Consider the following 27,477-nt stretch of genomic DNA (forward strand, 5'->3'; position numbering starts at 1 on the left):
GATGTCATATGACACTGCACAGACCTGATAGTTTTTATGGTAATATCAGTACATGTAATTACCTAATTTGCATAATTAATTAATTTTCAGCTTTTGATATAAGTAGTGAGCATTACATTTCAATGAAACTTGGTACTTACATACTCAAGGACTATGCAGAGATTGATTGTTTCGGATAAATATTTGTGCATATTAATCACCTAATTTGCATAATTAGTTAATTTTCAGCTTTTCCACGGGTATCTCAAGTACTAATCATCGCATTTCAATGAAACTTGGTACATAGATCCTTTAGGACTATCCAGAGACCTGATTAGTTTCAGGGTAAATAATTGTGCATATTAATTACCTAATTTGCATAATTAATTTTCAGCTTTTCTACTGATATCTAAAGTACTAATCATCACATTTCAATGAATCTAAAATTATGCAGAGACCCAATTAGTTTTTGGTAAATATTTGTGCATATTAATCACCTAATTTGCATAATTAACCAATTTCCAACTTTCACACTGATATCTCAGGTACTACCGTAATCATCACATATCAATGAATGTTTATACATGGATGCTGTAGGACAATAGACAGACCTGGATAATTGTGGGTTAAAATCTGTACATATTAATTACCCAATTTGCATAATTAACCAATTTTAAGCTTTCACACTGATATCTAAAGTACTAATTTCCATTTTAATGAAACTTAGTACAAAGATGCTCTAGGACAATGTACAAACTTAATTAGTTTGGGGTATTATTTCCCCAATTAGCATAATAATTCATAATTTTTTGGTTCTAATCACATTTCAATTAAACTTGGTACATAGAGTTTTTGTTACATTGCGCAGACCTCATTAGTTTTACAATCAAATCTGTTCATGTTAATTTTCTGATTTGCATAATTAGTTTTCAGCTAAGTAATTTCGAATTATATTTAATGTGTCTCCAATACTCTCAGCACATGGGAGTTCTTTCTAAGCTTTCTTTGATCTAATGATATCTTCTGTTCTTTAATTGCCATGTGCACTGCTAGCAGCGGAGCTATCTCAGCCGATAGGCTGCTTGTTTTTAATACTTTCCAAATCTCGCCAATAGATGAATTTGGTTTATGTTATGTGATAATAGCTCTTTTCAAATCTGTCATAAATAAGAATAATACTGTGATGGATTTCGATGGATACCATAGAAATATATTAAGATTTAAGTTTTATATGTTTTCAATTTAAAAAAAAACATATTATGTCAAAGTAACGAATAGAATAAGAATATACCATTTTAATTATTTATTATTTTTACAGAAAATGTTATTTCAAGTGATCGATCCACGCCTGTGATTGCGACCCCAGCACCTCAGCCTGGTGCTATAACAGGTAGTGGTGATAGTGTTTGGGAGACAATGCGTGGCATGTTAATCATAGGTGGTGTACTAATTATCATACTGGTGCCCATTGGTGTATGCAAATTGAGGAAGAAAAAACAACATTCTAGGAACATAGAGAATGGTGAGTCAAAATTACTTTTTGAATAACATATTGTGTTTTTGTTGTCCTCCAGACATCTGTGTCCTCACGATACCTGCATACATTTGTACCATTTTTGTTGTTTGCAGTTTTTCATATTCTATAACTCCCTGTCTTAAGGACCTCAGGGTAATCTTCACTGCTACAATATTATGTGAATTTTCTTGGCTCACAAACTACTCATTACAAAAATTTCTCCTTGGAAATTAAAATGGTTTACTCTATCTAGTAAAAAGAGTAAGACACATTATGTAATATTGTTTGTTTACTATGGCTGCAAATTTGTTTTGTACATCTAGCCAGAATTCTATCATTAGGTAAATTCCGACATGTTGCCTTCAAATTTGATAAATGCCTGGCTACCTGGAAGCAACATTATGTACAGCACAGTTGTATTGTCTGCTAGTTGACAATGTTGCTGGTTATGTGTTCAAAACATATTCACGTCCACAGTATTTTGTTTTGCCATATACTTACCATACACCCAATCAATATCAGAGATATTGATTAAAACTTTTGAGGCATATGCTCAATCTTTGCTCTAATTTGAAACTTCAAAAAAATATTCTTATGACATCAACAATTTTTAGTTGACTGAGAATCCCCCTGAGACTGCTTAGAAGTCTGTTTTGACAGACATCTATACCACATTTAGTGGTCAGGAGATAGTAAAGCTCAAACTTTTTTAGCCTTCGCAGACGAAGTCTGCCGAAGGCTTATAGATTGGGTTCTGTCCGTCCGTCCGTCCGTCCATTCGTCCGTCTTTTGCCTCCTATAACTTTGATATGCTCTGTCCAATTTTTTTCCAAATTGGTGCAAATGTAAATCTCAATGCCATACATATGCACGCCAAGTATTTTTTTGATTCGCCAAAGTTTCATTGTGTTTTTCTGTGATTTTCAACATTTTACTAGTACAAATGCCGAAATTTGCCGGAAAAATCTGAGTTTTAACGACATCTCGCAAGAGAACTGGCATACCGTATTGCGCATGCGCCAGTCCAACCGCTGAGGAAATCGTCGGCGATTTCGTCTGAGGATATTTTATTCCGGACTGTATCTTTCTTTGCACAAGGCTTACATAGATTAAATTCTATCTCAAAGGTAAGAAACTGTGCCAATGGTATTTATTATGGTATTTATTTGATTCATCCTTTTGTGTCCTGACTTTAGTGAGAAACTAGCGATCGCACAGTGTCACATTTTGCCAGAAAAACAATCCTGCTATTAGTTCAAGAACTGGTTATGAAACGTGTAAATCGAAAGTCTATCTCGTCATTTAGGAGGCTTGGGAATAACGTTTGGCATATAAAATACTGGAATAATAAAAACGTAAAAGTTTAGAACACGCTGATCGTGATTCTGTTATGTACGATTGCTATTTCCGTTGTTCATTGGCAACTGTAGCAGATTGAAACTTGGTTTCGTGTAGCTGCAGTTCTGTAGCTCGCTTGGTTTCGCTGTCGGTTATTTTGTTCGTCGTGGTGTTAACGCGAAACCAGGGAGCTACAGTTCCATCCTATGCGAGTTACCATATTTTACCGACCTGAAATCAGGTCGGGCCGTAACAGCCGTTTTTTTTCATTATTTTCGCCTCAAGTTTCTACTTTTCTACTGTCGATGGGTCCCGAAACTATTTCATCAATTATTTTGAGGGCGATTGTCCGAAATTGGTCGTTTTCACGACGACAACTGCGTGAAATGGGAAAACTGTGACGCCTTGTGACGTCACGATAACTTATTCAAGATGGCGGCAAACGCGGGGATTTTGCTGTAGTTTTCCGCAGTTTTCGACGTGAAATCGACCAATTTCGGACAATCGCCCTCAAAATAATTGATGAAATAGTTTCGGGACCCATCGACAGTAGAAAAGTAGAAACTTGAGGCGAAAATAATGAAAAAAATAACGGCTGTTACGGCCCGACCTGATTTCAGGTCGGTAAAATATGGTAACTCGCATAGGATGGAACTGTAGCTCCCTGGTTTCGCGTTAACACCACGACGAACAAAATAACCGACAGCGAAACCAAGCGAGCTGCAGAACTGCAGCTAGGTTTCGTGCCGACACATTAGACTAGAATTATCGAGAAAACACAAGTCAAGTTCAGCCAACCGTGACTGCTTGAAAGCAATGATGAAATTGAAAAGTACTTTAATTCAATATCAATGAATCTATCATCACTTTTAAATTACCTTTGAAGTAAATATGATACCCGAGTGCGTTATTGCATTCGTGACCGGGACCTCCATGCTACATGCGGTGTTGGAAGTTTATTGGTAAATCGAACCTCTGTCAACAGAGACACATTTTCCCAATCAGCTATTTATTTCGGTACAGAAGTCAGGGTGGCAATTTCAATGTTTAGCTACCATAATTTATCTCCATTATGAGCAGGAAAATAAATTACAGACCTCGATTGAGATGGATTTAACGGCGGCCATGTTTTTAAGGGATATGTGAAATAATATTAGGGAGGGGGTCAAATTCACGTAATCCTCAATTTTAATGATGTTGACTTAATATTAAATTTTTTTTTTTCAAAACTTCAGATATTATTTTATATAATATTTTAATACAACTACAATATGTTAATTAGTATGCAAATTAATATACAAATTAGCAGCCAATCTGAGACAATGCAATCCAGTTCAAAGGAAATTTGACATACACTTAGGTTACATGATCACTACCTCTGCTGATTAGTTTTTTATGCACTTCTATCTGCTTTTATATTAAATGTATTTTTTTGTATTTTTCTCAATAGTTTTTTTTTATTACTTTTGATAGCTTGGCATCCATTTGGTTCAGCTCAAGTGAAATTTTCAGCACAAGTACTCTGGCTTTTTGCACATTCTTAATATTTTATTTTTGCAGAATCCTGTGAATATTAATTTGACAACTTTGTAGAGTGGAAACTATTGAATTAGTTCATCCCAGACTTTGGTAGAACATGTTTAAAATCGAACAGTGTGAACTGCAATTTCTTTCTGGCTGGTATAAATTTATTATTGGACTAAATGTTTTTTTTTGTTTTTTTTCAGGTGCAGAGCCAGATTTTTTTCTCAGAAAGCAAAGGCACTGGAACTACATGTATTACAAAAACATACCGGTACTATTCACTGCGTGTCTGACAATTGTATAAAGTTTCGCAGGTCCTCTTTTTTTTTTACTTTGAGAAGTTCTGTCAACCAAAGCATAAATATGTGTTTTCTCTGCACATAAAATTTCACACGATTTGTTAATATTAATGTATGATAATAAAAACTTGATAATATTCTTCTGGATTTTTGTACTTTATTTGTATCATTGTCGTATGAGAAGTAATGTTGTCCTTATTAGAGATATTGAAACTGATCCAGGGCCACAAACTAGTTTATCCAAACAGACACAACACTGACTCTACATATTTGCAGATCTGATTTGTATACTTTCTTGTCATTTTACCTGTTTGGTGCTATCTGGTTTCCTTGCTGAGAATAATGCTGACCTGGATGGAGAGTGCTATAAACTTGAAAATGCCATAGAAATCATGTTTGCCAATTTATGTCCATGCAACTTTTTTTTTGTATTTAAAACATTTTTTATTGAGTCAATTTACATAAGCACTTTACGTAGTTACATGTATGTGTACCAAAAAAAAAATTACATTGCACAACAAGTACAAAGTCTTCACAAAAATATTACAATTTTTTCAGGAATTCATGCTGATATGCTGGGTCGTTGCTACAATTTTCATAAATTTTCCCCATTTTTTTAAATGTTTTCCCAATTTACCTTTTCTGTTTGCAATCAAGTACTCAGTTTTCTGTACCCTCTGCACGAAGTCTTTAAATTCCTCAAATTTTGGTTTGTTACCCCGACATCTGCAAATATAAATAAACCTCCTGGCTACCAAAAGCAAAAAGTTTAACAGGAGGGGGAGAAGACTATCACCAAACAAGAAGCATTCTGGGTCGTTCACCCGAGGGAAACTCAGTTTTGTCCCCCATATCTCAAAGAATGTATCCCAAAATAATTTTACTACTGGACATTCATAGAAAAGATGAAGCAGATTTTCATCAGGCCCCTTACAGAATGTACAGGCTCCTGATTCAATCTTTGGTGGGGTCATCTTACAAAGAACAGAGTTGGTTACCAGGATATTGTGGCTGATTTTCCATTGAAATTCCCTGAGCTTTGACTCTATTGTAAGTCTAAATGGTGCTAAGTAAATACTTTCCCATTCAGTAATATTGGAGTTTAATGTTTTAACATGATAAATTTCAGATCTTGGCGAAATAAAATATTGCTTTATCACTTCAGGGGGTCACCAACTTAGTTTTACATTGTTTCAAATGAATTTGAACGCCCACAAATCTGATACCCAACATATCATCCTCAGGGTTAGCAAATTTGTTTATATCTACTTCCCTTTTCCATTCTCGTGGTAGTGCGGCCACAATTCCAAACCAATCCAAAAATCTCTTGCGAGGTATTCCCCTTTTTTCCACTTCACCCCACTGAAGAAGTTGGCCCTTATTATCAAAAAGATTTCCAACATAGTGGAAACCAGCCTCACTGAAATCTCCCAAAAATATACTTCTGCCTCCTTGTAAAATATGTTTGTTGTTCCAAATACTTTGATTTAGGGGATGCTTTTCACCATCTGGCGGAGCCGTGACTGCTAGCCACGACTCTAACATACTACGAAAGAAACCCCTCACAGTAATGGGAAGAACATTAATATTAAAATTACTCTTTAAAAGAGTTTCTATTCCCCCAACTCGAGACAGTTTCTTCTGCAAAATCCATTTCCAAGGGTGGACTATATCATTGTCAAACAGACGACGTAGCCAATCTATTCGTTGAGCCTTCACTATTGCAAAAATATCTGGTACTTTTAGGCCACCTACACAAATGTCCCCTATCATTGTTTTCCTGGCCACCTTATCTTTCCCTTTCCAAAGAAATGCAAATAGCATTTTGTTTATTTCTTTCAGGTATCTATTAGGGCAATCTGAGAGACTAAGAACATACTGAACTCTTGAAATACCCATAGCTTTAATAATTTGGATTCTGCCAAGCAGTGTTAGGTCTCTCATTTTCCAGAAGTGTAAAGATACTTTTAGTTTCTCTATGGGGATTGTGACATTTCTATCCGTTGCCATTTTTCTGTCATTTGAAAAGTAAACACCAACAATTTGAATCATATTTGGCCATTTTACCGCAAGGGGTTTCTCTTTATATTTGCTTTTGTTTCCAATCCACATTGCTTCACACTTATCCTGGTTAATTGCTAACCCAGATATTTTTTTGAAATTGCCCAATATTTCAAACAGTTTTCTACATGAGGGGAGGTCACTAAGGAAGCATGTCAGATCGTCTGCAAACGCTGCACTTTTAAAAGAACCAAAACCCGGAACCACAACCCCTTCAATATCCTGATTGGACCGCAGTGAGCACAGAAATATCTCCAACCCCAAAATGAACAAAAGGGGAGAAATTGGATCCCCCTGCCTAACTCCTCGCCCCAGAGAAAAATATCCTGTACTGGTGCCTTTGTTCATAACACAACTGGAGATGTCAGAGTAAAATACTTTTATCCATTTTATAAAACTTGGGCCAAAATTATAAGTCTCCAATGCTCTAAAGAGGAAAGGCCACTCCATGTCCATGCAACTTTAGAATGACAACTAGCGAAGGCAGTGTCATTCATGACTTGTTTTATAAAAATTGTGACTTCATTGTTTTCATCCAATTTTGAACAGAATTGTTCCCTCCTACATTTTAGCCTGTATTTTCCACACAAAATATTTAGTTATAATCACACGAGTTGGAGTGTGTTTACAACTATAGTCAGCATTCTGTAAACATACAAGGTTGAAGACCGAGTGTGTTTACAAGATGCTGACAAAAACTATGGCAGTTTACAGTTGGAAACACACGACGATGGAAATGGAACTGATAAAATTGAAAGATTCAGCAATAAGTTATTTGCTTATGAATAATTCAATACATAACGTTTGCCTATAGGCATGACCTTTTTAATACCCATTTTTTGGAGAAACCTCCAACGAAAATCTAATAGTTCAGTCCTTAGAGGCTGTGGCTCATGTTGTGGGTCGAACCCTTACTTGTTAACTTTTTCAATAATTGAAGAAGAATTCCAGACATTTGCACTGTGCCTGTAGCTGCTTACTCCTAGCCTTGATGCAAAATCTAATTTACAATATCCGTTTACACAATATGCCACATTTATGTTGCTAAGACAATGCTGGTTTATAAAATATGCTACAATTATCTGAATACCAGTGTGGACGGTTTACAGATTTATTTGGCGTATCAGTATAATCAATATCTGGCAGTGAAAATAATAGAATCCAGCCACCTGTAAAACCCCATACTGAAATATTTACAGATGCACATTGTATTTGAATTTGTTATGGGTACTCTTATTTTTTTGAAAATGTGCACCACATTGATGTCATAGTCAAGAACTTCCTTTGTGACAAAAATAAATATCATTAAACACAAATGGTATATTTCTATCTGGTATACGCATACAGTATCTGCTGACCATGACCTTATATCATTATGCATATACTATACATATACTTGTTATTGTTACAGTAATAACCATGTATCATTTCTTGTAAAAACAGCAGAAACAAGTGGGAATGTAAATGAAGATGGACAAGATGAAGGAATTGCTACAGGTACTACAACCTCCAGGAGAACGAGTGTGGAATCCCGGAGACAATCCATGGTGTCTGGAGAAGCTTCTTCTGGTGTTTTTGACTCCAGTTGTGAAGGTACAATTAGTGATAATATGAGTGCGATGAATTACAATTACTGTGAAATACAGTAACTTTATCATGGATTTTATATTCATGGGAAGTTAAATTAAATTCCACTCTGAAATTTAATTAAATATTATAAATAATAATGAGGAAGTAATGGAAATGTCATGAAAGATAGAGGCAAAACAAATAAATGAATCATGTAAGGTGTGTGAAACAGTAGAAAAGTAAATGTATACAAAAACTAAATCAGTTTGCAAATTGCAAGTGCTAGTGACGACACATAGTGCAATTTGCCACAGAAGTCATATTCATGTTTGGGACTACATGACAGGGCTGTGTGGCCATCTCTCTGTCAAATGGCAATTTATAATGCGCTATCCTGGTGTCAACGTTAGTGAATGAATCTCGGCCAGTGGAATTGGCCTGCCCATTGAGTCTGTCACAGACAGTCGTGAATAATAATTTGTAAACAATAGACATAGTCGCGTGATGTGGTATCGGCTTTGAACAATACAAGTCAATTTTGTAAAATTAGCACCTCTTTGTTTGTAAGAAAATCTTTCTGACGATAGACACAGTCTTTAGTTTGAAAGCTAATAAAAATTCTTTCAAAATCAATTCCACCCGATATAACATGGGCAAATCGGAGTTCACGATCAGTTTACGCTACTCAAGAAAAAAACGTGTTTATTGCGTTATTGGGTAAAATACATTTGAACTGTTATCATCGTGAATTATGTAAAAACTCTTCTTTCAATACTTTTTTTACCTTTTAAAAATTTCGAATCACCTCTTTCGAAAACCATCATGCAGTTTTCATCTGAAATTCATACCAACACATCGTGCTACGACATCGCTTTGCTTCCGCAATGTAATTTTTATGATCATGATCATTCGGAAAACTTCGGGTTCTACCGGCAATACCATGCGGCATTTTGATTGGTAAATGGCGTTTTTGACCCACTGGGTCAAAGGACACATGCCGGTCAACTAATGCGTTATAACTATCATGGCGGGTCTGTGTTTTTCACCGAAGTGATTGAGTGATCAAAAATAATTTCTCCGGATAAAATTAGTTCAAATTTTATGTTTTTTTCATATAAAAAAAAGAAGTCTTTAATTTTTGAATGGCATCATGACCGAGTAAGAGGAATTATTGGTATAACCGGTGTATAACATCGCGAAGTAAGTTATGTCACGTCGTAACTTTGATCGTTTGGAAGTGTTATTTGTTAGTTCATTTACAGTAAATGTAAACATTAGAAGCTGATGGTCGGAATAATAACCAACAATCCGCCAAATAACTACATGGTCGATTTTTTGAAGGAGAATTTTGTAGTAAATAAGATCATGAAAGTGGTGAACATAATCCTTGCTCAAACATTTCAAATGAGTTTCATTTAACCTTTTACAATTTATTTGTTTCTTTTTAGTCTGCAGCATTTGCATTTCGAGAATGTTTCATTTTTAAATTCAAACTCTTCTAAATTGTGAAACGTAATATTTTGACTCCAAAAAAAAAATATTTTCCCTGTGACAGAGCTCATTAATATTACAAAAGTGCCCAAAATAAAAGTGTTTATAACACTGTGTGAAGCAAATAAGTATCTGCCACTTTGTTTTTAAAAATATATGTTGTTTATTGTGTGGGTGTAAAGGTGCTTTGGTCAATTCCCATTATTGTGTAAATGATATGCAAATGATATGCAAATTAGGCCGCCACAGTGGTTTAAATTCCTGGGGAGAACACTGCTGTGGCACACTCACCAAGGGTAGGGGTCGACCCTTTGATGTTCAGCCTAAGGTAGGATTTGAACTTGGGTCTACCGATCATGAGTCTGGTGCAACAACCACTATGCTACCAGTGACCGGTAAATAAAAGTTTACAACTCCCATGACCATTATATTAATTAGTTCTACATTCTGTATTTTATTAATATTCTATTTTTAATTAGTTCCCATGCGGACACACTCCGAAAACGGGGACTTGTGTTTTGACCTCTGTGCGTCCGTGCGTCCACGCTTCCGTGCGTCAGTGTGCGTCCGGACCTGTATCTTAGACATGCCTGGACTAATCACAATCAAACTTCACACATACATCATACATGATATTATACATATGCACATCAATTTGTTTTATGATCTGATTCAAGATGGCCGAATGGCTGCTATTTTGTGCTAAAAAATCATCAAAATCAAGCATTTCTTGGCTGTTTACAGATGGATTTTGTTTGGTATATACATTGGACATTATAGAACCTTGATGCACATCAGATCAGTTTTTCAGATAAGATTCAAAATGACCAACTGGCAGCCATTTTGTTTTAATGAATGTGGTTCCAGTGCCATATCTCTGACTTGCTGTGACTAATATATCTGACTTGCTGTGTAATAGATATATGTATTCAAAATGGCTGATCATTTTTGTGTTAAACAATCATCATAATCATATTCCTGACATGGTTATATTTCAACTATATTACTATAAACAAAACTATATATCTTAAATTTGATAACTAACGGGGACTGTGCCATGCATGGCTTGTTTAATTTAATTTTATTTAATTTAAATTTAATTTTATTGAAAACAAAACATATATTTGAATATAAATCAAATGAGATATATTAAATTTTCATTCATTCATTCATTCATTCATTCATTCATTCATTCATTCATTCATTCATTCATTCATTCATTCATATATTGTCATTTTTATGTCGTTGAGTTTCATGTATCTGTGATGTCAGTGTGACATTGTTGGGGTACTTTATTCGTTGCATCAGAATACAACTTTTATTGTGGCTAATTGAACTTATTATTCATATTTCAAATACAGAAATCCCCATGGAAAACACACAACTTATTAGTCCACAACATGGAAGAGAAGAATGTATACCAATGACAGACAATCATGTTCAGTTACTTAGAGATAAGAAACCATTATTTGCAAAAGATCTTCCATGTGTGCAAGTTATGGAAAGGATGTCAAAAGTAAGTTAACACTTGAGCCATATGTTTGTAGGGGAGTGGTGCTTTCTTAATTTTGTTTACCACCAGTTTCCTCTTTTCATCACACATTCACAGTGATGTTTGTAGTCTGCACTTTCTTTCAGGAGATTGGGACAAAAATAGACAAATTCTTTGGATAAAAACCAAAAATTTACTCAAATTTTGTCTGTTGCCTCCAAAATTAGAACCCATTTCCAGAAATATTGAATAATATAAAAAAAAAATGTGCAGACAAAATTGGATGAGAAAGTCTGGTGGTGAAATTTTAGATCATGATTGCTTCAAATCACACATCACTAATTGCTACCTTTATTGGTTATTTGGAAATTATTTATTAGTTGAATAAAACTAATATGCACTTATTGTATGTGTTAAAGTGTCATATATAGTCATCATTAAATTGCCAAAGTGAACATGTGTCATATAAGTAAAATGTGTGATTTATATATATACAAATGTTGATAAAGCTATTATTATTGTACTATATTTTTCAGTCATCATACTAACCAAAGTTTATTTTGCTAAAACCCTGCAGTTCTTAAGACATGTACTTTGATTCCACTCATGTCACGACTGCAATTTATCATGACACAAATGTTTTCTTATAACAGGACTACTATTTGTCGCAAGACAATCTATTTTAGTATAACTAACATTTCTCAATGCACAACATCTTTCCTATAGGCATTATATCTAATATAATGTTTGATCATTTGGGCACCCAGTTCTATTTTTGTGTCATTAACAAAATAAATCTCCTGCAATTGTTTTTGTGTTTCGTGTGTAAGTTTAATCAGGACATGTAGCAATCAGTCAATTATGTCCATTTGGTCTTAAATTCGCAAAAAGATGAAATGTATACGAAAATTCATGGTGGACAAACAGTTTAATATATTTTTAAAGATGATTAAATCATTGGACTAAATTACTCTACTTACTCATAATACCAGTATAATATCATATCTTATAATTTTCTGATTGCAGTTTTTTTCAGAGGAGGATGAGTCAACACTGAGTGTTCCTTCATTATCTAAGTTTGAGAGAAATAGAAAACTAATTGACATTCTGATCACTAAAGAAGATGCAGCATTTTATGAATTTATACATGTTTTACATGCTATAGGCTGTACTCACCTTGCCGATGCTTTGACAGTGCCACAAAAAGAAGAGGAACAGCCAATGCGTGTAATGTGATATTTATACAAAAGAATGTGGGAAGCATATTTGGTTTACATCTATACCAGCTTTCTTCCATCAAATTGTGTTTGTCAGTCTTTGCTTTGTTGTCTAGTGATTGTGTATGTGGTCTTAACCTTTTTAACACCGGTTTCCAAAAGACTTCTGTTTACAATCTGCATTTTCCTTCATAAGATTGGGACAAAATAACCAAATTTGTTGAGTAACAATTTACAGATTATGAATGTACATATTATTTGGGTATGATGGTATTTGGTGGTGTTATTTTATGGTACAAAATTATTAAATTTTGTTTTACTGTACATTTAAAAAAAATAATATTTTTGTGCAAAGTGACAGTTCTGGACAATGAAAATCACTGATCCAGACAGACATTTTAACTGCAAATTTATGTGTTTACTGTAAATATAGTTAGAACAAAATTAAAATTTGTTTTTGGGATTGATTTTATACAGATTACATATACTAACCCACTTTGCATGATTGGAGTTTTATAGTTTTTGTTTTTGCTAAATGAGTGATTTATTTTTCTGATTTGAATTTGGTTAATGACCCAGGTTTCTTCATATGTTAAAGACAATACAAGTCAGCGAGATATTTGTTATAAAAATATATATATATTTTAATAATGTTTTTACTATACATACATACATATATATATATATTTATGTATTAATATCAGTCAGAGACAATTTGTTGTAATTTTTTTTAAAATTCATTCTGCAAATTGGGACCTATTATTGGTGTATTGTCTGTGTGTCTGTGCATGTACAAATCTCGTTATTTTGAAACTTGTACATATACATCTCTTGCTGATGCCATTTTATACCTGTCATTTCAGCTATTCGTTGAGGCTTTCAATCGGTGATGTGTTGATAGCCAAATTCAGTTTTGTTTTGTTACTATACATGTATATATACAGTGTAAATCATTACAAAGTATTTTTTCTATGCGTCACATATTGACTGTGTCACTTTATATCCCAATATTTACAGCAACAAAAGTCACTTTCATTGCTTAACTAGTCAAGCGTAAATTTCACTGACTTATTTGTCACTTGTAAAAAAAAACGCTGTTGTATGCACAAAATGTACTGTATCATATACATGTACATATGATTGTTGATTGCATTTTGTAAATGTACATGTTTTTGTATTTTGCTACCAAAGCTTTATGTTGAAATTTTTATGTTCAATTTTTTGTCACAAAGCCTTTTCAACAGTTATCTCATGATTCAATAATCAGATTTTAATGAACTTGTTAAAATGTGCTCTGTGATTAATGTAGAGTTGAAATCTATGCTTACCAACTACCTAATTTTCATAAATTAACCATTTTATAAGTTCCACAGATATTCTATTTTCACACATCAAATTTGAATGAAACTTGGAACATATATACATTGGGATAATGTGCATACTGAATTAGGTTAGGTTTGAAAATCCATGCATATTAACGTATTTAAATGAAACTTTATACGTGTGTTACTGTATTAGTTTGGCGATGAACTTCGTGCATCTTAATTACCTAATGTACATGTAATGTGTTTTCATGGGTATCTGATGAACTACTTAACTAATTTAAATCGAGCTAGATCTAGATGCAATCTCTGAGTGAGCAGTATTTTTATAGAATTTTTTTGTATAATTTCATTTGCTATTGACTGTTTTTACAACCATGTAAACTTCTGATGCGTGAGAATATACATTATATTCTCTATTCCATTACTATGCAAATGATGTTTATACAATATAACTGGATGCCCATTACTTAGAATTGTGCATAAGAAGTATTCACTCAGGAATACAGAAGGGGCTCAGATGGATGAGACATGGCACACTTCGTGTTAAGTGTGCAATCTTCAGAAAAAATTCTAGTCACGGATAGATAGATGTTTAGCTCCGCTGTCGACTTTGTGGAGCGGAGCTTATCATATGAGTGATTGTCCGTCGCCGTCGTCCGTGTCAATGTTTTACTTTTTAGACTTCTTCTTGAAAACTACAAGCCTGAATGCTTTGATACTTGGTGTATATATGTACCTTGGGTAGACCTCTCTCAGATTTGTTCATTTCATGATGATATCTTCTATTCTCTAATTTTGGTGAATATTTTTGTCATTTTTGGTAAAAAGTGATATTTTCGACTTCTCGTTAAAAACCACAAGTCCAATTGCTTTGATATTACATATATAGGTACTACATGTGGACCTCTCTCAGATTTGTTCATTTTGTAATGATATCTTCAATTCTCTAATTTTGGTGAATATTTTTGTCATTTTTGGTAAAAAGTGATATTTTAGACTTCTTGTTAAAAACCGCAAGTCCAATTGCTTTAATATTACATATATAGGTACTACATGTGGACCTCTCTCAGATTTGTTCATTTTGTGATGATATCTTTAATTCTCTAATTTTGGTGAATATTTTTGTCATTTTTGGTAAAAAGTGATATTTTCGACTTCTTGTTAAAAACCGCAAGTCCAATTGCTTTGATATTACATATATAGGTACTAAATGTGGACCTCTTTCAGATTTGTTTATTTTGTAATGATATCTTTAATTCTCTACTTTTGGTGAATATTTTTGTCATTTTTGGCAAAAAGGGATATTTTCGACTTCTTGTTAAAAACCGCAAGTCCAATTGCTTTGATATTACATATATAGGTACAACATGTGGTCCTCTCTCAGATTTGTTCATTTCATGATGATATCTTTAATTCTATAATTTTAGTGAATATTTTTTAAATTTTTGGTAAAAAGTGATATTTTTGACTTCTTGTTGAAAACCGCAAGTCTGATTGCTTTTATATTACATATATAGGTACTACATGTGGACCTCTTTCAGATTTGTTTATTTCGTGGTGATATCTTCAATTATCTAATTTTGATGATTATTTTTGGTGAAAAGTGATATTTTTGAATTCTTGTTGAAAACAGCAAGTCCTGTTGCTTTGATACTATACATATTGTTCACTTTCTAATGATATCTTCTGTTCTTTAATTGCAATGTGCATTGCTAACAGCGGAGCTATCTCAGCCGACAGGCTGCTTGTTTGGATATTGTTAGTAATGTTAGGAGGTACAATCTTCAATTAATAATTATAGATGTGTACATTGCATTGATTTCTCAGGAATATTATCATGACAAGAAGACCAAATCTTTTGTCTTTCAAATCACCATGAGTTTTGAGATGCAACTTACACTAGTATCACTTTTATTTGAATCAGCCTGTCTGGTTTTTGGTCTATTTCATGACAACTCTTTATGCATAAATTCATAATGCTTATAGTAGGCATTATTGAAAACACAAAATGTACATATAATGTACATTGTAATAATGGATTGATACAACAATATGCTGTAAAACAGTGGCTTGTATTGTATTATCACATTTACATGTGAATGAATATTTCAATGGTGCTTCCAGTAATGTAGATTTGATTGAGAATTCGAAATATCTTCTGGTCACATACAAGTATATGTATCAAATATACACATTTACCTTGAATTTGACTCATAGATTTTTACAAGTCAGTTTTTCATAAGAATTTGTGTCAAAATGATTTCAAGACATTTACCTTACCACAACTTTACATCATTATTTGTCACATATTCCAGCCTGTGGTGTATTCGCTTCACTATTCACTTCTGTCATGTAGTGCATGTGCAGTGTTTTAAAGCGGGAGGGTTGTCACCTGCGCACGCGCGGGGATTGAGTCCCAAGCGACGATAACAACACACGCTAAAAACGCAAAGGCTCATGGGCAGACACTTGTTTGTCAACAATGAAACGCTATGGCCACCTGGCGCATGCGCAGGTGACGACTCTCCCGCTTTAAAGTGATATAATATGCTCAGGAACTCTCTCGACCAAATTGCCAAATGTTTCGTTGGAAGGTGTTGAATCGCTTGTGAAAACATAGGGTAATTAAATCTATAAATAGCTGAGCACCACTAAATTATCCGACTCAAACCAAGACAAAATTAGACACAATAAATTATGAATCTGATTGATATATGACAGTGTCAAGCCCACATGTTTTAAGTACTCTTATGTCTTGAAGGTCATATATATTTCTTGTACTAATATGGCAGACTGAGTGCATTCTCATTCATTGACTAGCACCTTTTTTTTTTTTTATCTATGATGCGATTACCATGACTGCACATTATTTAATCATGATCTGAATTCGCAATATCTAAAGCCAGAAATCTGGTTGCTTTTCGTAGTTACCATGTACGTCTCTGAAGTTATTCGATGTTCCATTATCGATTTTTTGAAACAATCATTCTTTATAAAGCGAAACCAGGCTGCGGCCGAGGCTGAAATAGTTTACAATATTGTTTGTATTTTACCCAGTACACACTGTAGGAATACCTCTGCAAGGTGCACAAGCACAAGCGCAAGAGTTGTGATGGTGTGGCAAAATGTGCATTTATTATAAGATTTCAAAGTGCAATGATAATTCAAATCAAGCAATATCGACTATTTTGAGTAAACAGATGTGTGAAAAATGGTTCAGATTCAAGAAATTTACATGAAAAGTTTTGAAATGCTCTTTCTGATTAGGGTTTTTACTACAAAGTATGTTGAACTTAAATCTTTAATTCAAAATATATTTACATTTTCGCAATATCAACTGAGCTAGTGCGCCCAATGTAAGAGGATTCCTGGTTGATCACACTGACATTGTGATTTATTAAAGTGAAATTTTCTATTTTTTTTTAAATCAAACTAAATTTGTTCAGTCCATTCAAGAAAATTTAGCATAATTCTAAGCATAGAACATCTCTATCAGCACAGAGTGCAATGAGCAGTCTCTAACTTCTCGAAGACTAAACTACAAGACTTGATTGATACATAGTATCTATAATACTGGTTTGAGAAGCTCTGCAGTGTGTTTAGTGAATATTATTCTATGCTAAGACTTGTCTTTTTAATTAAACAATTTTATATTATTGATTGTAATATATAATCAGATGACCTTTTTTACCACCAAGTTTATATTTAAGATATTGTTTTCACATTTTACTGAATATCTTTACTAAATTAAATGCAACTATCGACCTGTTTATTTTTATAAATATTTATAAATTCAACAAGCCAATCAATGAAAACGTTCCAATGTTATTCCATCGCCCAATAGAAACCTCTAGTTTCAGTTTGAATTATGATATTTGTAAATATTTACAAAAATGGATGTGCTGTTCCGACAGTACTTGTAATACTGTTTGTTACCTTGTTTATTTATTGATGGAACAGATATCTAACATATTATAAGCTTTGACATATTGTACAGGTTATCACTTTGTACGTTTTCACTGGAGTTTAATAATGGTATTCAAATTTTATTCAAATCGGCAAAGACATTGATCATATCATACCAAATTGTTATTTTCAATTACCGTTCAGAATAAAATTAAATGTGAATACGGTGTATCTACTTTGAGGAATCTGCCGATAATGTATGTCATTCTTATCTGTTTTCAGTTTATTGTCTTTTTGATATTGCCTATATGCAGATCTAGGGAAGGGTTCTTGGGCCCAGACCCCTTCTTAACAAAAATATTAAATTTAATTACAAATCCAATTACATGTTGAGCGCTATGTTTCGCTGTATGAAATGAATGTCCAAGGAGTGTGGTGGTGTTACAAACACTTATTACCAAGATTATCATTGGTATCGCTTTTATATACGCGTTTCCATGCCGCTTCACATTTATTGCTCCTACATTTATATTCCCAGTTAAAGTCAAAGGGATTTAGAGAATTGTTATTTAAGTCCTTCAGAAAATTTAAAACATTGACGCGAAATTATGGTTGTATATTAAGGATCCCTGCGATGTTGACAGAAACATTGTGTAACCGAGTTCCCATACATTATTTACATTCAACTAGTCACAGATTTCAGATGATAGATTCATACCAGTAGTTATACGAATCGTGTCACTTTCAGCATGTTGTGAGTGTGCGTCTTTACGCACAGTAACATACATTTTGCTATAGTCAAGGATGCAAAGAATTTTAAATCGTTTTAGGGAATTGTCCCTGTAAAAGAATTGATTATTCGCCCTAGATTTCGAGCAAAAAAACGTGAAGGTCAAACGCCACTGACTTTTGCGCAATCTTCTGTGAATTTTAGATAAGAGTGATAACTTAGTTCAGAGATTAGAAACTTATTAGAGACGCTAGAAGAATTAACATTTGCCGAGTAACAATGGTTAAAAGCCATTTGTGAAAATGCTAGCATAGAGAAAATACATTTTAAAAACAAGCGGTTACCGTAATAGGGATAACGAGCATGTTTTTCTTGATATTGCATCATGATTAAAAACAAATGAACGGTATTTAAATATTGCTGTATTTGAAAACTCGCGTTTTTCGGGTATACCATTGAAATGTACTACAGTAATTAAAGTTGCAGCTCAAACATTTTTTTTTACAGTTTCATACATGCTCTGGTTTCACTGCTTCATCAGATCATTCAGTTTTGAACAAATGTTGCCATCATGCTGCATACTCCCCAAATGTTTACACTTGTTTGCAGTGAGAAAAAGTTTGATCAGAATGGTGTTCCGTTTTTATTTCTCCTTTCTTTAACATTACAGCTCATATTTATTTACGCATTGAACTTTCTGAACTGGATTAATATTACACAGATAATGATGAAATAATCGCTCCAAGGTCTTACATGAATGTCCAACTTTGATACATTGTTTTTTTCATAGTTATAAGACGCCCTCTAAAGTGTAGTTATATTAAATACACACCCAGATATCTAGCGATTTGTATCGCTAAGTATTAAACAGATCCATAGTTTCAATTAATCAAGTGGTCACGTTACATACTTCCGGGTACGACAGTATCCATATAAATAAATAACCACAAATGTATTTATTCACTTAAGCATATATTTAATAACAATGGTATACAACAATTACAAATATATATAATTTATATCAATTGTTATCAACACATGTACAAAACAAATATCGACTCAAATACAAACATTTTTATAACAGGCTCCATACAAATATTTAATATACATCTGGCGGCGAAAATACTATACAGCTAGGAACGTGTTCGAGTGTTTTAAGAAAGTCTTCCATATTTGGAAAATGCGCGTCATATTTACATAACATTCGAACACTTTCACGCAGAACAATTTAGCGAGCGACGCAGGTAAACGCAAAATATAACACACAGACAGGCATGAATCATGTTTTCCGCTAACATTTCAGTTTGTTGTATCTCTTTAAATTACGTCTCCTAGCAGCCAGAGTTTTTAAATTATTTATGGTTATCACGAGAATACAACAAAGTACGCACGAAGGCAGTACGGTATCGCATCGACCTACGCGATATGATCACCGTGCCGCTTTTCGTGCATACTTTGCGATATTCTTGCAATATCTTTCGAATATCGCAGAAATGAAATAATCATCGGTGAGAAGAAATTCGTATATAGAAATAATAAATTAAAACAATTATAAACTGTATTAGTATTGATAATGTCCATTTATATAGCACTCATAAACTGACAAAGTGTGCGTTAGGGGGCGCTGCACATTATTGATCTGGTTCATTGCTTTCAAAAACTGAATATAATTCAGTGGAAATATTCGAAAAAATACAAATATTACCATCATTATACACACAAAATACAGCATAAAATGACTGATTAATCCTATAAGCAATAAGTTTGAAATATTCAAATAGAATATCTAAGAAATTAAATAAAAACTGTCAAATATTTTTACTTGTATATTCTGGTTCAAGGTATTTCATAAAAGAGAAATCGATAGATCTTTGTATGCGTTGATACAAAGTTCACATACATACATACAACATGTGAAATATATGGCTGGCATATCTTATTCTACGTATCATCTCAGAACGCGCTACAATACAAATAAATAAAAGGCACAAATCCAGAAGCCGTACCTACACACAAATGAGTGACGTCACAAAATACACGACCTTCAATCGGGGTCGTGGGGTCAGTATATACGAATTAGTATATATAAATTACAATAAAGATACTCAAGTCATTACCAATAAGGTGCAATAAGGTGGAACAAATCACGGGACAATATGATAATAACGGAAATAAATCCTAGCTTATTAGTTGAACAGAACGAACATATACTAGTCAGTACGGTCATGCCAAGGTAAGTTTTGTCAAAGAGGATTTTAAACTATTCATTATCGATTTACTACTTAGACTTTAGTAAACACTAAGTTTGTGAAAAAGTATTTTATATCATTGGGGGGGGGGTACTTGCCTATATCTGTTTTTTTTGAACACGGTGATGGCAATACAGTATTATTAGTAGTACTATCACAACCAGTTGTATATTATGTATCACAAGTGACAACATTGATTTGGCAATATTGACCATTTAGTGTCAAAGTGTCATTTATCTGGGTGCAACAGTGAGTTAGCACACGTCGAGGGCATGTGGATGCATGTCAAAAAGCATGTCAGGACTACCTCTACGGCATTTGTTTTCTTATTTATACGAGTTTATGTGGTGAAAACGTTTTGGTGAGTGGTCGCCACTTCTTCAGCATATCAGAGTTCAGCGTAAATTATTTCAATTATATTGCTATACAAGTTGTGTAGCCCTGTCAAGATCTTGTTGGCCCGGCTGGTAATTCCTTGTTCCGGGATCCTACTCGGGGTTACGAGTTGTGTGCATACATGTATATATATATATATATATATGGGGCAGTTTTAGATCTCAAGCCTGTCTCCCAAAAAATAAAGCCTCAAACCCCGCCTAAAAACAACCCACACACTAACACACGCGGATACACCCACGGTGTCCGCATCAAATCAAATAAAAAAATAGAGTATAAATGGCACAACTTCAGTAATATGCTTTGCATCCACATTATCATTACATTGAATACAAACGCACACTAACTCACTCACTTTATACTTCTGGAAACTGAACACTGAAAACAAACACATTACATAATTAATAACAGAACACAAGAATACTACCTCACATGGAAGCCAGTCACAGCCGTCGAAGCGGGGGTCGAAGTACGAACAGGGTTAACAGCTGCAAGTCACATGCACAACAGACACGAGAATAATTGCTGCTTTCCAAATGGGTCCTTTCTTTTGTAATGACCCCCTAAAGATTTCTAATTCCCCCTTTCTAACTCTTTCCCCAAAAAATAATATATCGCCTCTATGACCCACAAATTATGGTACACAGTAAGGTATTTGACGTTTCTGGTTAAGACGTTACGTAACCATTGTTTGTTGGGAAAGACTCCGTACATTGTGCAAGGTTGTGAGGAACAGTTGTTATCTTGTTGAGAAAGCGTTAGTTGATTGAAGGCTCAGTTGACGTTCTCGTATTCAGGTGGTCTCCGGCGAATGTCACCAGTTAGCCAATATGTCCACATTGCACCTTTGCCCTGTAACAATAAACGTTGTCGCTGGGCCAATTAGCATATACCCAAAATGTACACCAAACATCAATCTCGACAAAAATGTACTTTCTTTCCCCAATTTTGCTTCATTGATGGGTAAAATAAAATGCAAGAAATTCAACAAAAAGAAGTCCTACTACAGTGCGAGGTTATATTACATACTCGTAATTTGGGCGACACCACGAGACTGTTTTTTTACAGAATATATATAGTAAATACAAACATAGCTACAGTTCCACGTTACCTTGATATTCAAAATACCTCTGGGTTCGTTGATAAAACAATGCATCTTTGGTGTCTTGACTTATGTGTATTTTACACGCTATAGAGACATGATAAACAATATGAACATCATTCATAGATATGGTGATGAGTGTCACTGCCCGTTGCTTGAAAGCAACGTGTGTTACGCCCCTAACGCCAGGAAATGACCAACAAAAGATCAAATCACTATCAAAGGTATCACTGGATTTTTACAATACGTGAAATTTACTTACAATGAACCAAATACCTAAGTTTAACAATACTCAAACGTTGGAGAATGCACTGTGTCACATCCATGATCATACTGCACTTCGCATTCTTCTATGAAAATGTCAAGTGCCGGACGTTTCAGTCCTCGGACACAAAATCTTTTACGATAAATAAAAACTTGCTGGATTTAATAAAAATAATGGTTTTCATTTCTTGGCAAATATTGCAATTATCGACACTCATGTAGACAAGTGCACAACAAAGTTAAAGCCCCTTTCACAATTGGCGCCTCACTCGTGCGATAATTTTTTTTTCGAAAATATTTTTTCCGTTCTGTTGTAGAAGTGTTGTCTTTGAGTCGCAAGCAATATATAAAATCGTACGAGAGGTAAACGACCACTGCACCAGGATACAACAGTCGTGAGACGTAATCGTGCGATTATTTTCATGTTTCCGGGTGCAACAGTCGTACAACGGTTGAACGATGATGCGACCAAGTCGCACGACATATGCGTTTTGTAGCGCCATATGTCGCGCGACCTAGCGACCCGTTGTACGACTACTACAACTGATCGTACAAGGCTACGACCCATTGTGCGACACACCGCACCACCTGTCGCGCGAGGTGTTGGCCTATACGACACGCGATGCGACTTTCTTCATTACAACCGCTGATGCCTGACGAGACGCTGCTACAGTGAACAAGACACAACCAAAATACAAGCATCGGCATCAGATTATCATACTGTCCAAACAGCACACGTCTCTCAATCCAGGGTTTGACCCACCACCTTCTTCTTTGCCTTGCATGTCTTTGACGTCTACGGATGAGTAAGGCCATCAATATGACATGTCTGTCTTGAACGTTTTGGATTTGCCTTCTCAGACTTAGCAAATGCAAGAACCTCCCAGGAGCTAGTGGTCGAGCAGCAGCCATGTTTACAGAATGGATGGTCCAGACATTTGGGATGAAAGCTGAGGAGTTCTCGAGCTTATATTGGGGGTGGAAAAAAATCGTACAACGTTGCAAAGGGGGCAAGACATGTCTTCCAATAGTCTTAGGGTGGTACAATGGACTCGTACGACAGGACGCATCATCGTACGACATGAAAATACTCGTGCAACACTCGTTCGGGGTCTTACGAGTGCGTGCAAAGTCGCACAACACTCGTACTACCTGTCGTGCAATTATTTTTCATCGCGTCAGTCGCTCAAAATATCGGAGCAGCACGGGTTTTTTTCCCGACCGAGATGCGACCATTTTGTCGCATCTGGATCGTACAATAAGTGGTACAACGGCTACAACGAGTCGTACAACGGGAAAAATTTCGAGTCGCAAGCCGTTGTAGTCTGTTTGGCAACAATTGTGAAAGGGGCTTTAGAGCACGTACAGGACAAAACATTGACTGGCAAAGTCGGAACTTCTTTTTTCCGAAAAGAAAAAAATTAGTGATGATCGCGAAAACTAACGTGACCGCGAAGAAAATCCAGACGAGATTTCCTTCGCGGGCACGCTAGTTTTTGCGATCACGCTAATAATACTAATAATACTAAATTGACAATTAATTAGTCCCGACTTTGCCAGTCTAGACAAAACAATACAACACTTGTGTTTATTACTTATATGACTAAATTGATGACTTCCTTACGTAAGCTTGATGACTCCATCCTGGACGCTGTATTCACAGTATCTCCAAATAGGCAGTATCGAGGCATTTTCGATCCTACTACACCAGCTGCACATGGACCTAAAGATCAGATACATTAACGGTGAACATTGTGTTTTAACGCTTGAACGCATGTTCATATATAAATAAATTATTCAAATGTCCAGTGGTGTCTGTGTGCGTGCCAATTTCAATGTTAGATGATACGCATTCAAATCAATGGCTAACAAACGTTTCAATTCGCATCATTGTATTGGTCCAGTTTCAGCTCTTGTACAGATGTAGATTTGAGTGTAGTAATTATATGATAAATTTCAGACCTAATGAATACATTGTCTTTTAACAGAAGCATTGTAACCGTCATTAGAACTCAATTAACGTTATAACTCACCCGTATGGATACCTATTCTCAGTTTCAGTTTGTATTGAGGTTTGTGTGGGACTCGGAAAACGTCCATGTCAGCCATCAGATTCAGAGATAATGAGGCAATTTCACCTACATGGCGATCGTTATTTCTGAGTGGCATGCCACTGACGACCATATACGCGTCGCCGATAGTTTCTATTTTGTAAACATCGTAGTGATCTATTTGCGCATCGAAATGCAAGTACAAGGCGTTGAGAAGATCAACAACCTGCATCGGCTGAGAAGATGCTGCCAGTGAGGTGAAATCGACGATGTCACTGAAGAATATTGTTACACTGTCGAATACTTCAGCTTTCACTGGCTGGTTCGATTTCAGTTGAATTGCCACACTTTTTGGTAGCATTTGATATAAAAGAGACTCGGTGCGCCGTTTTTCTACTTCAAGTTCATTTGTTTTGCTAGAGAGTTTTGAGGCGTAGTTTTGGATATTCGCGACCATACGATGTGTGAAGATAACAAGTATCGGCAAGATTGTTAGCACTGCAACTAAGATGACCGCCGCGAGGATTACCGACGCTTTAGCCTGCTGAATAATGTTGTTCAACTCGATAAGGATATTGTCATAAATGTTTGTCTTGACGTCATTTAACAAGTCCAAGTAGATGGTCATATTATCGAACCACAGCAAACCGTCTTCTGCACGGACTCCCGTCGCATTATTAGCCACAATCAACGCACGAGTGTTCAAAATACTAGCAAATACGTCAGAGTAATATCGACTAAAATTAGTGTACACGTTCTGCATTTCAAATGTATATCGAAACACAGTGTTCAAGTGATCAAGTTCAAGAGCATGAACTTGCAGAAACTGTATGTGCTGCGTTCCGGACAGGCCTGGTTGTGAGTAAAACTGACTTCCAAGTCCTCTTCCCTGACTCGCCATCTCTGAACATTTAACCATGAGTTGATAAGCCATTAGAGCCCTCCAAGTATCGGCGTTGCCCGCACTCTCGACATGTGTTGTCAACCACTGTATAAACCCGTCAATTGCTTCAGTGTAAGATTCGAAAAGTTGATTTGCTGAAATATTGTCATCGTCCATACTATTTCTAGATCGCATAAGAAATAAGGCAAACTCTTCTTTGGTTCGAAAGTCTGGATTTGTCGTGTCATGTTTATGAAACCAAACTGGTATAGAATTCACCAACAAATCTGTCTTCGCATATGCTTCATATAGACGGGAAAGAGAAGGGGATTCAGCCCGTCTCTTGTAAAACGCAGATAAACCCCTCTCTCTTTGTAAGGAGTATATTAGATCACTCACCAGTACGCTTTCTTCAATGTGGTTCTGGGTTTTGCGTGCAGTTTCTTCAGTGCTCATAGTGCTATGCAAACTAAAACTAGTCTGTACCAGCAGGAATGCCATAGGCACCAGTGGAAGCGTTAACATCACTGTCATCTGAAATAATTTCCCGCTTGGTGTGAAGGGACGGACATCGCATTTCCCTGTCTTAATGGCGGAAAAACTACCGCTATCTGAATCAACGGAGTCCCTATCCGTCATGGCGCGGCTACAATGCTTCCACAAGTTGTACCCACTGAAATGTAATGATGTTCACCTGTAATGACCGAGGCTTGTCTATGATTATTATATTAATACTCCTATTGCCAATCAATATGTATTGCCGTTGTCTCACGTGATACATAATCGATTGGTGATATTGACGATGTTCTTCATTCTCTAAAAACACAGGCATGTCCTGAAAACTTGATTCTGTGCGTGACAAATATGAACTAACGCTGGTACATAAACAATTGAAGAAGATCTAATTGTTATACTGAATTTGTTGTATGCAGGCCATGGAATACTAAAAGCGACACAAGGCACGAATAATGCGAATACCATTCATAATAGACGTCACGATCAGAAATTGTATTTAATAGCTGTTTCCCGAGGTATTACTTTAATATACCCCCCTATCCCCCAGGGTGTAACTACAAGATTATTAAAATAATGACTTTGACATTTGTCTCAGGAACACACAGGTTGCTTCATTGTTTTCAAAGCAAAGAGTTATTTGAACTAAAGAGTACTTTCAACTCGAAGTAACGGGCTTGTTGTCCGACTCTGTAAAAGAACCTATCAGTTTAATCCTTTGCAAAAAATATGTACATTTCTAGTATTCAACAAATAAACATTAATGGATTTGTATAAAGTGTGTATACAAATAATGTACTGCTGTTTTCTTGTATGTATGAGTTTTGTATACACAAAATGTACATAATTTCAAAAAAGTATACTTTTTGTACATATGTATCCCACAATCATCTCCCATACAATGTGATGACGACCAACAACACGTTTTGTCGCGAAATAATACTTTTGAGTATCCAGATGTGATGAGTTAACATTCCAATTAATAAAACAGATCTCACGTGACATCGAAAGCATCGTTTGATTAACAAATTACACAGCCCCGATATACAGGTTTATGTACGACAACCATCAAATGACTATAATATAACTAGTTTACGGTATACACCCACAGAAAATTCTAGAACACCAAATCTAGTGTGTGATGCTGAACATGCACTTGTCAACTACGTCATAGTTGTAGAGTTACCTGTATTGACGGTATATTCACAATTAAATTAGATGGTTGTTCACGTTTTGTGAGTGATGCTTATTTGATTCACTATATAATAACAGATTTACGGAATGTGGTTGTTTATAAAACGATACAATATATTTTCGTAAATATCCGAATACCACGTTATAACAACAAATTGGCGAGACAAGTTGCTATAGTCAATTTCAATAGTTTTTGGTGAATTTTTAACAAACATAATCATGGTTGATGCGTGTGTATATTACGTAACTATCATTGTGCAATTGAAGAATGGTCCAATTATCAGATCAGAAAATCTGAGCTGAATAATTCAAAGAAATCAATACCATCAAAGAAAGTGACCGATTCCAGAGAAAAGTATCGGTTACAGAAAATAAAAA

The 27,477-nt window shown here is 35.1% G+C and overlaps 2 protein-coding genes across 2 annotated transcripts in view; one reads left to right on the plus strand and one right to left on the minus strand.

Moving 5' to 3' along the window:
* The window catches only part of LOC102809197 (uncharacterized), a 33,041-nt gene extending 14,942 nt beyond the window's left edge, over window positions 1-18,099 (plus strand). The window contains exons 6-9 of the mRNA XM_085490588.1: window positions 1,298-1,501; window positions 8,161-8,310; window positions 11,139-11,293; window positions 12,296-18,099. Of these exons, the coding sequence (XP_085346714.1) occupies window positions 1,298-1,501; window positions 8,161-8,310; window positions 11,139-11,293; window positions 12,296-12,505 (719 nt within the window). The 3' untranslated portion in view covers window positions 12,506-18,099. The remainder of the gene's footprint in view (window positions 1-1,297; window positions 1,502-8,160; window positions 8,311-11,138; window positions 11,294-12,295) is intronic.
* Window positions 18,100-24,053: 5,954 nt separating this feature from the next.
* On the minus strand, window positions 24,054-26,031 carry LOC100377409 (uncharacterized). Its single transcript, XM_085508530.1, has 2 exons — window positions 24,492-26,031; window positions 24,054-24,181 (listed from the first exon to the last, which is right to left on the minus strand). Exons 1-2 carry the CDS (start codon window positions 26,029-26,031, stop codon window positions 24,054-24,056), a joined length of 1,668 nt encoding a protein of 555 aa, XP_085364656.1.
* Between the last annotated feature and the right edge of the window lie 1,446 nt (window positions 26,032-27,477).

The sequence above is a fragment of the Saccoglossus kowalevskii genome, chromosome 15 (genome assembly GCF_978046115.1).
Source record: "Saccoglossus kowalevskii chromosome 15, keSacKowa6.1, whole genome shotgun sequence".
NCBI classification, from domain to species: Eukaryota; Metazoa; Hemichordata; class Enteropneusta; family Harrimaniidae; genus Saccoglossus; species Saccoglossus kowalevskii.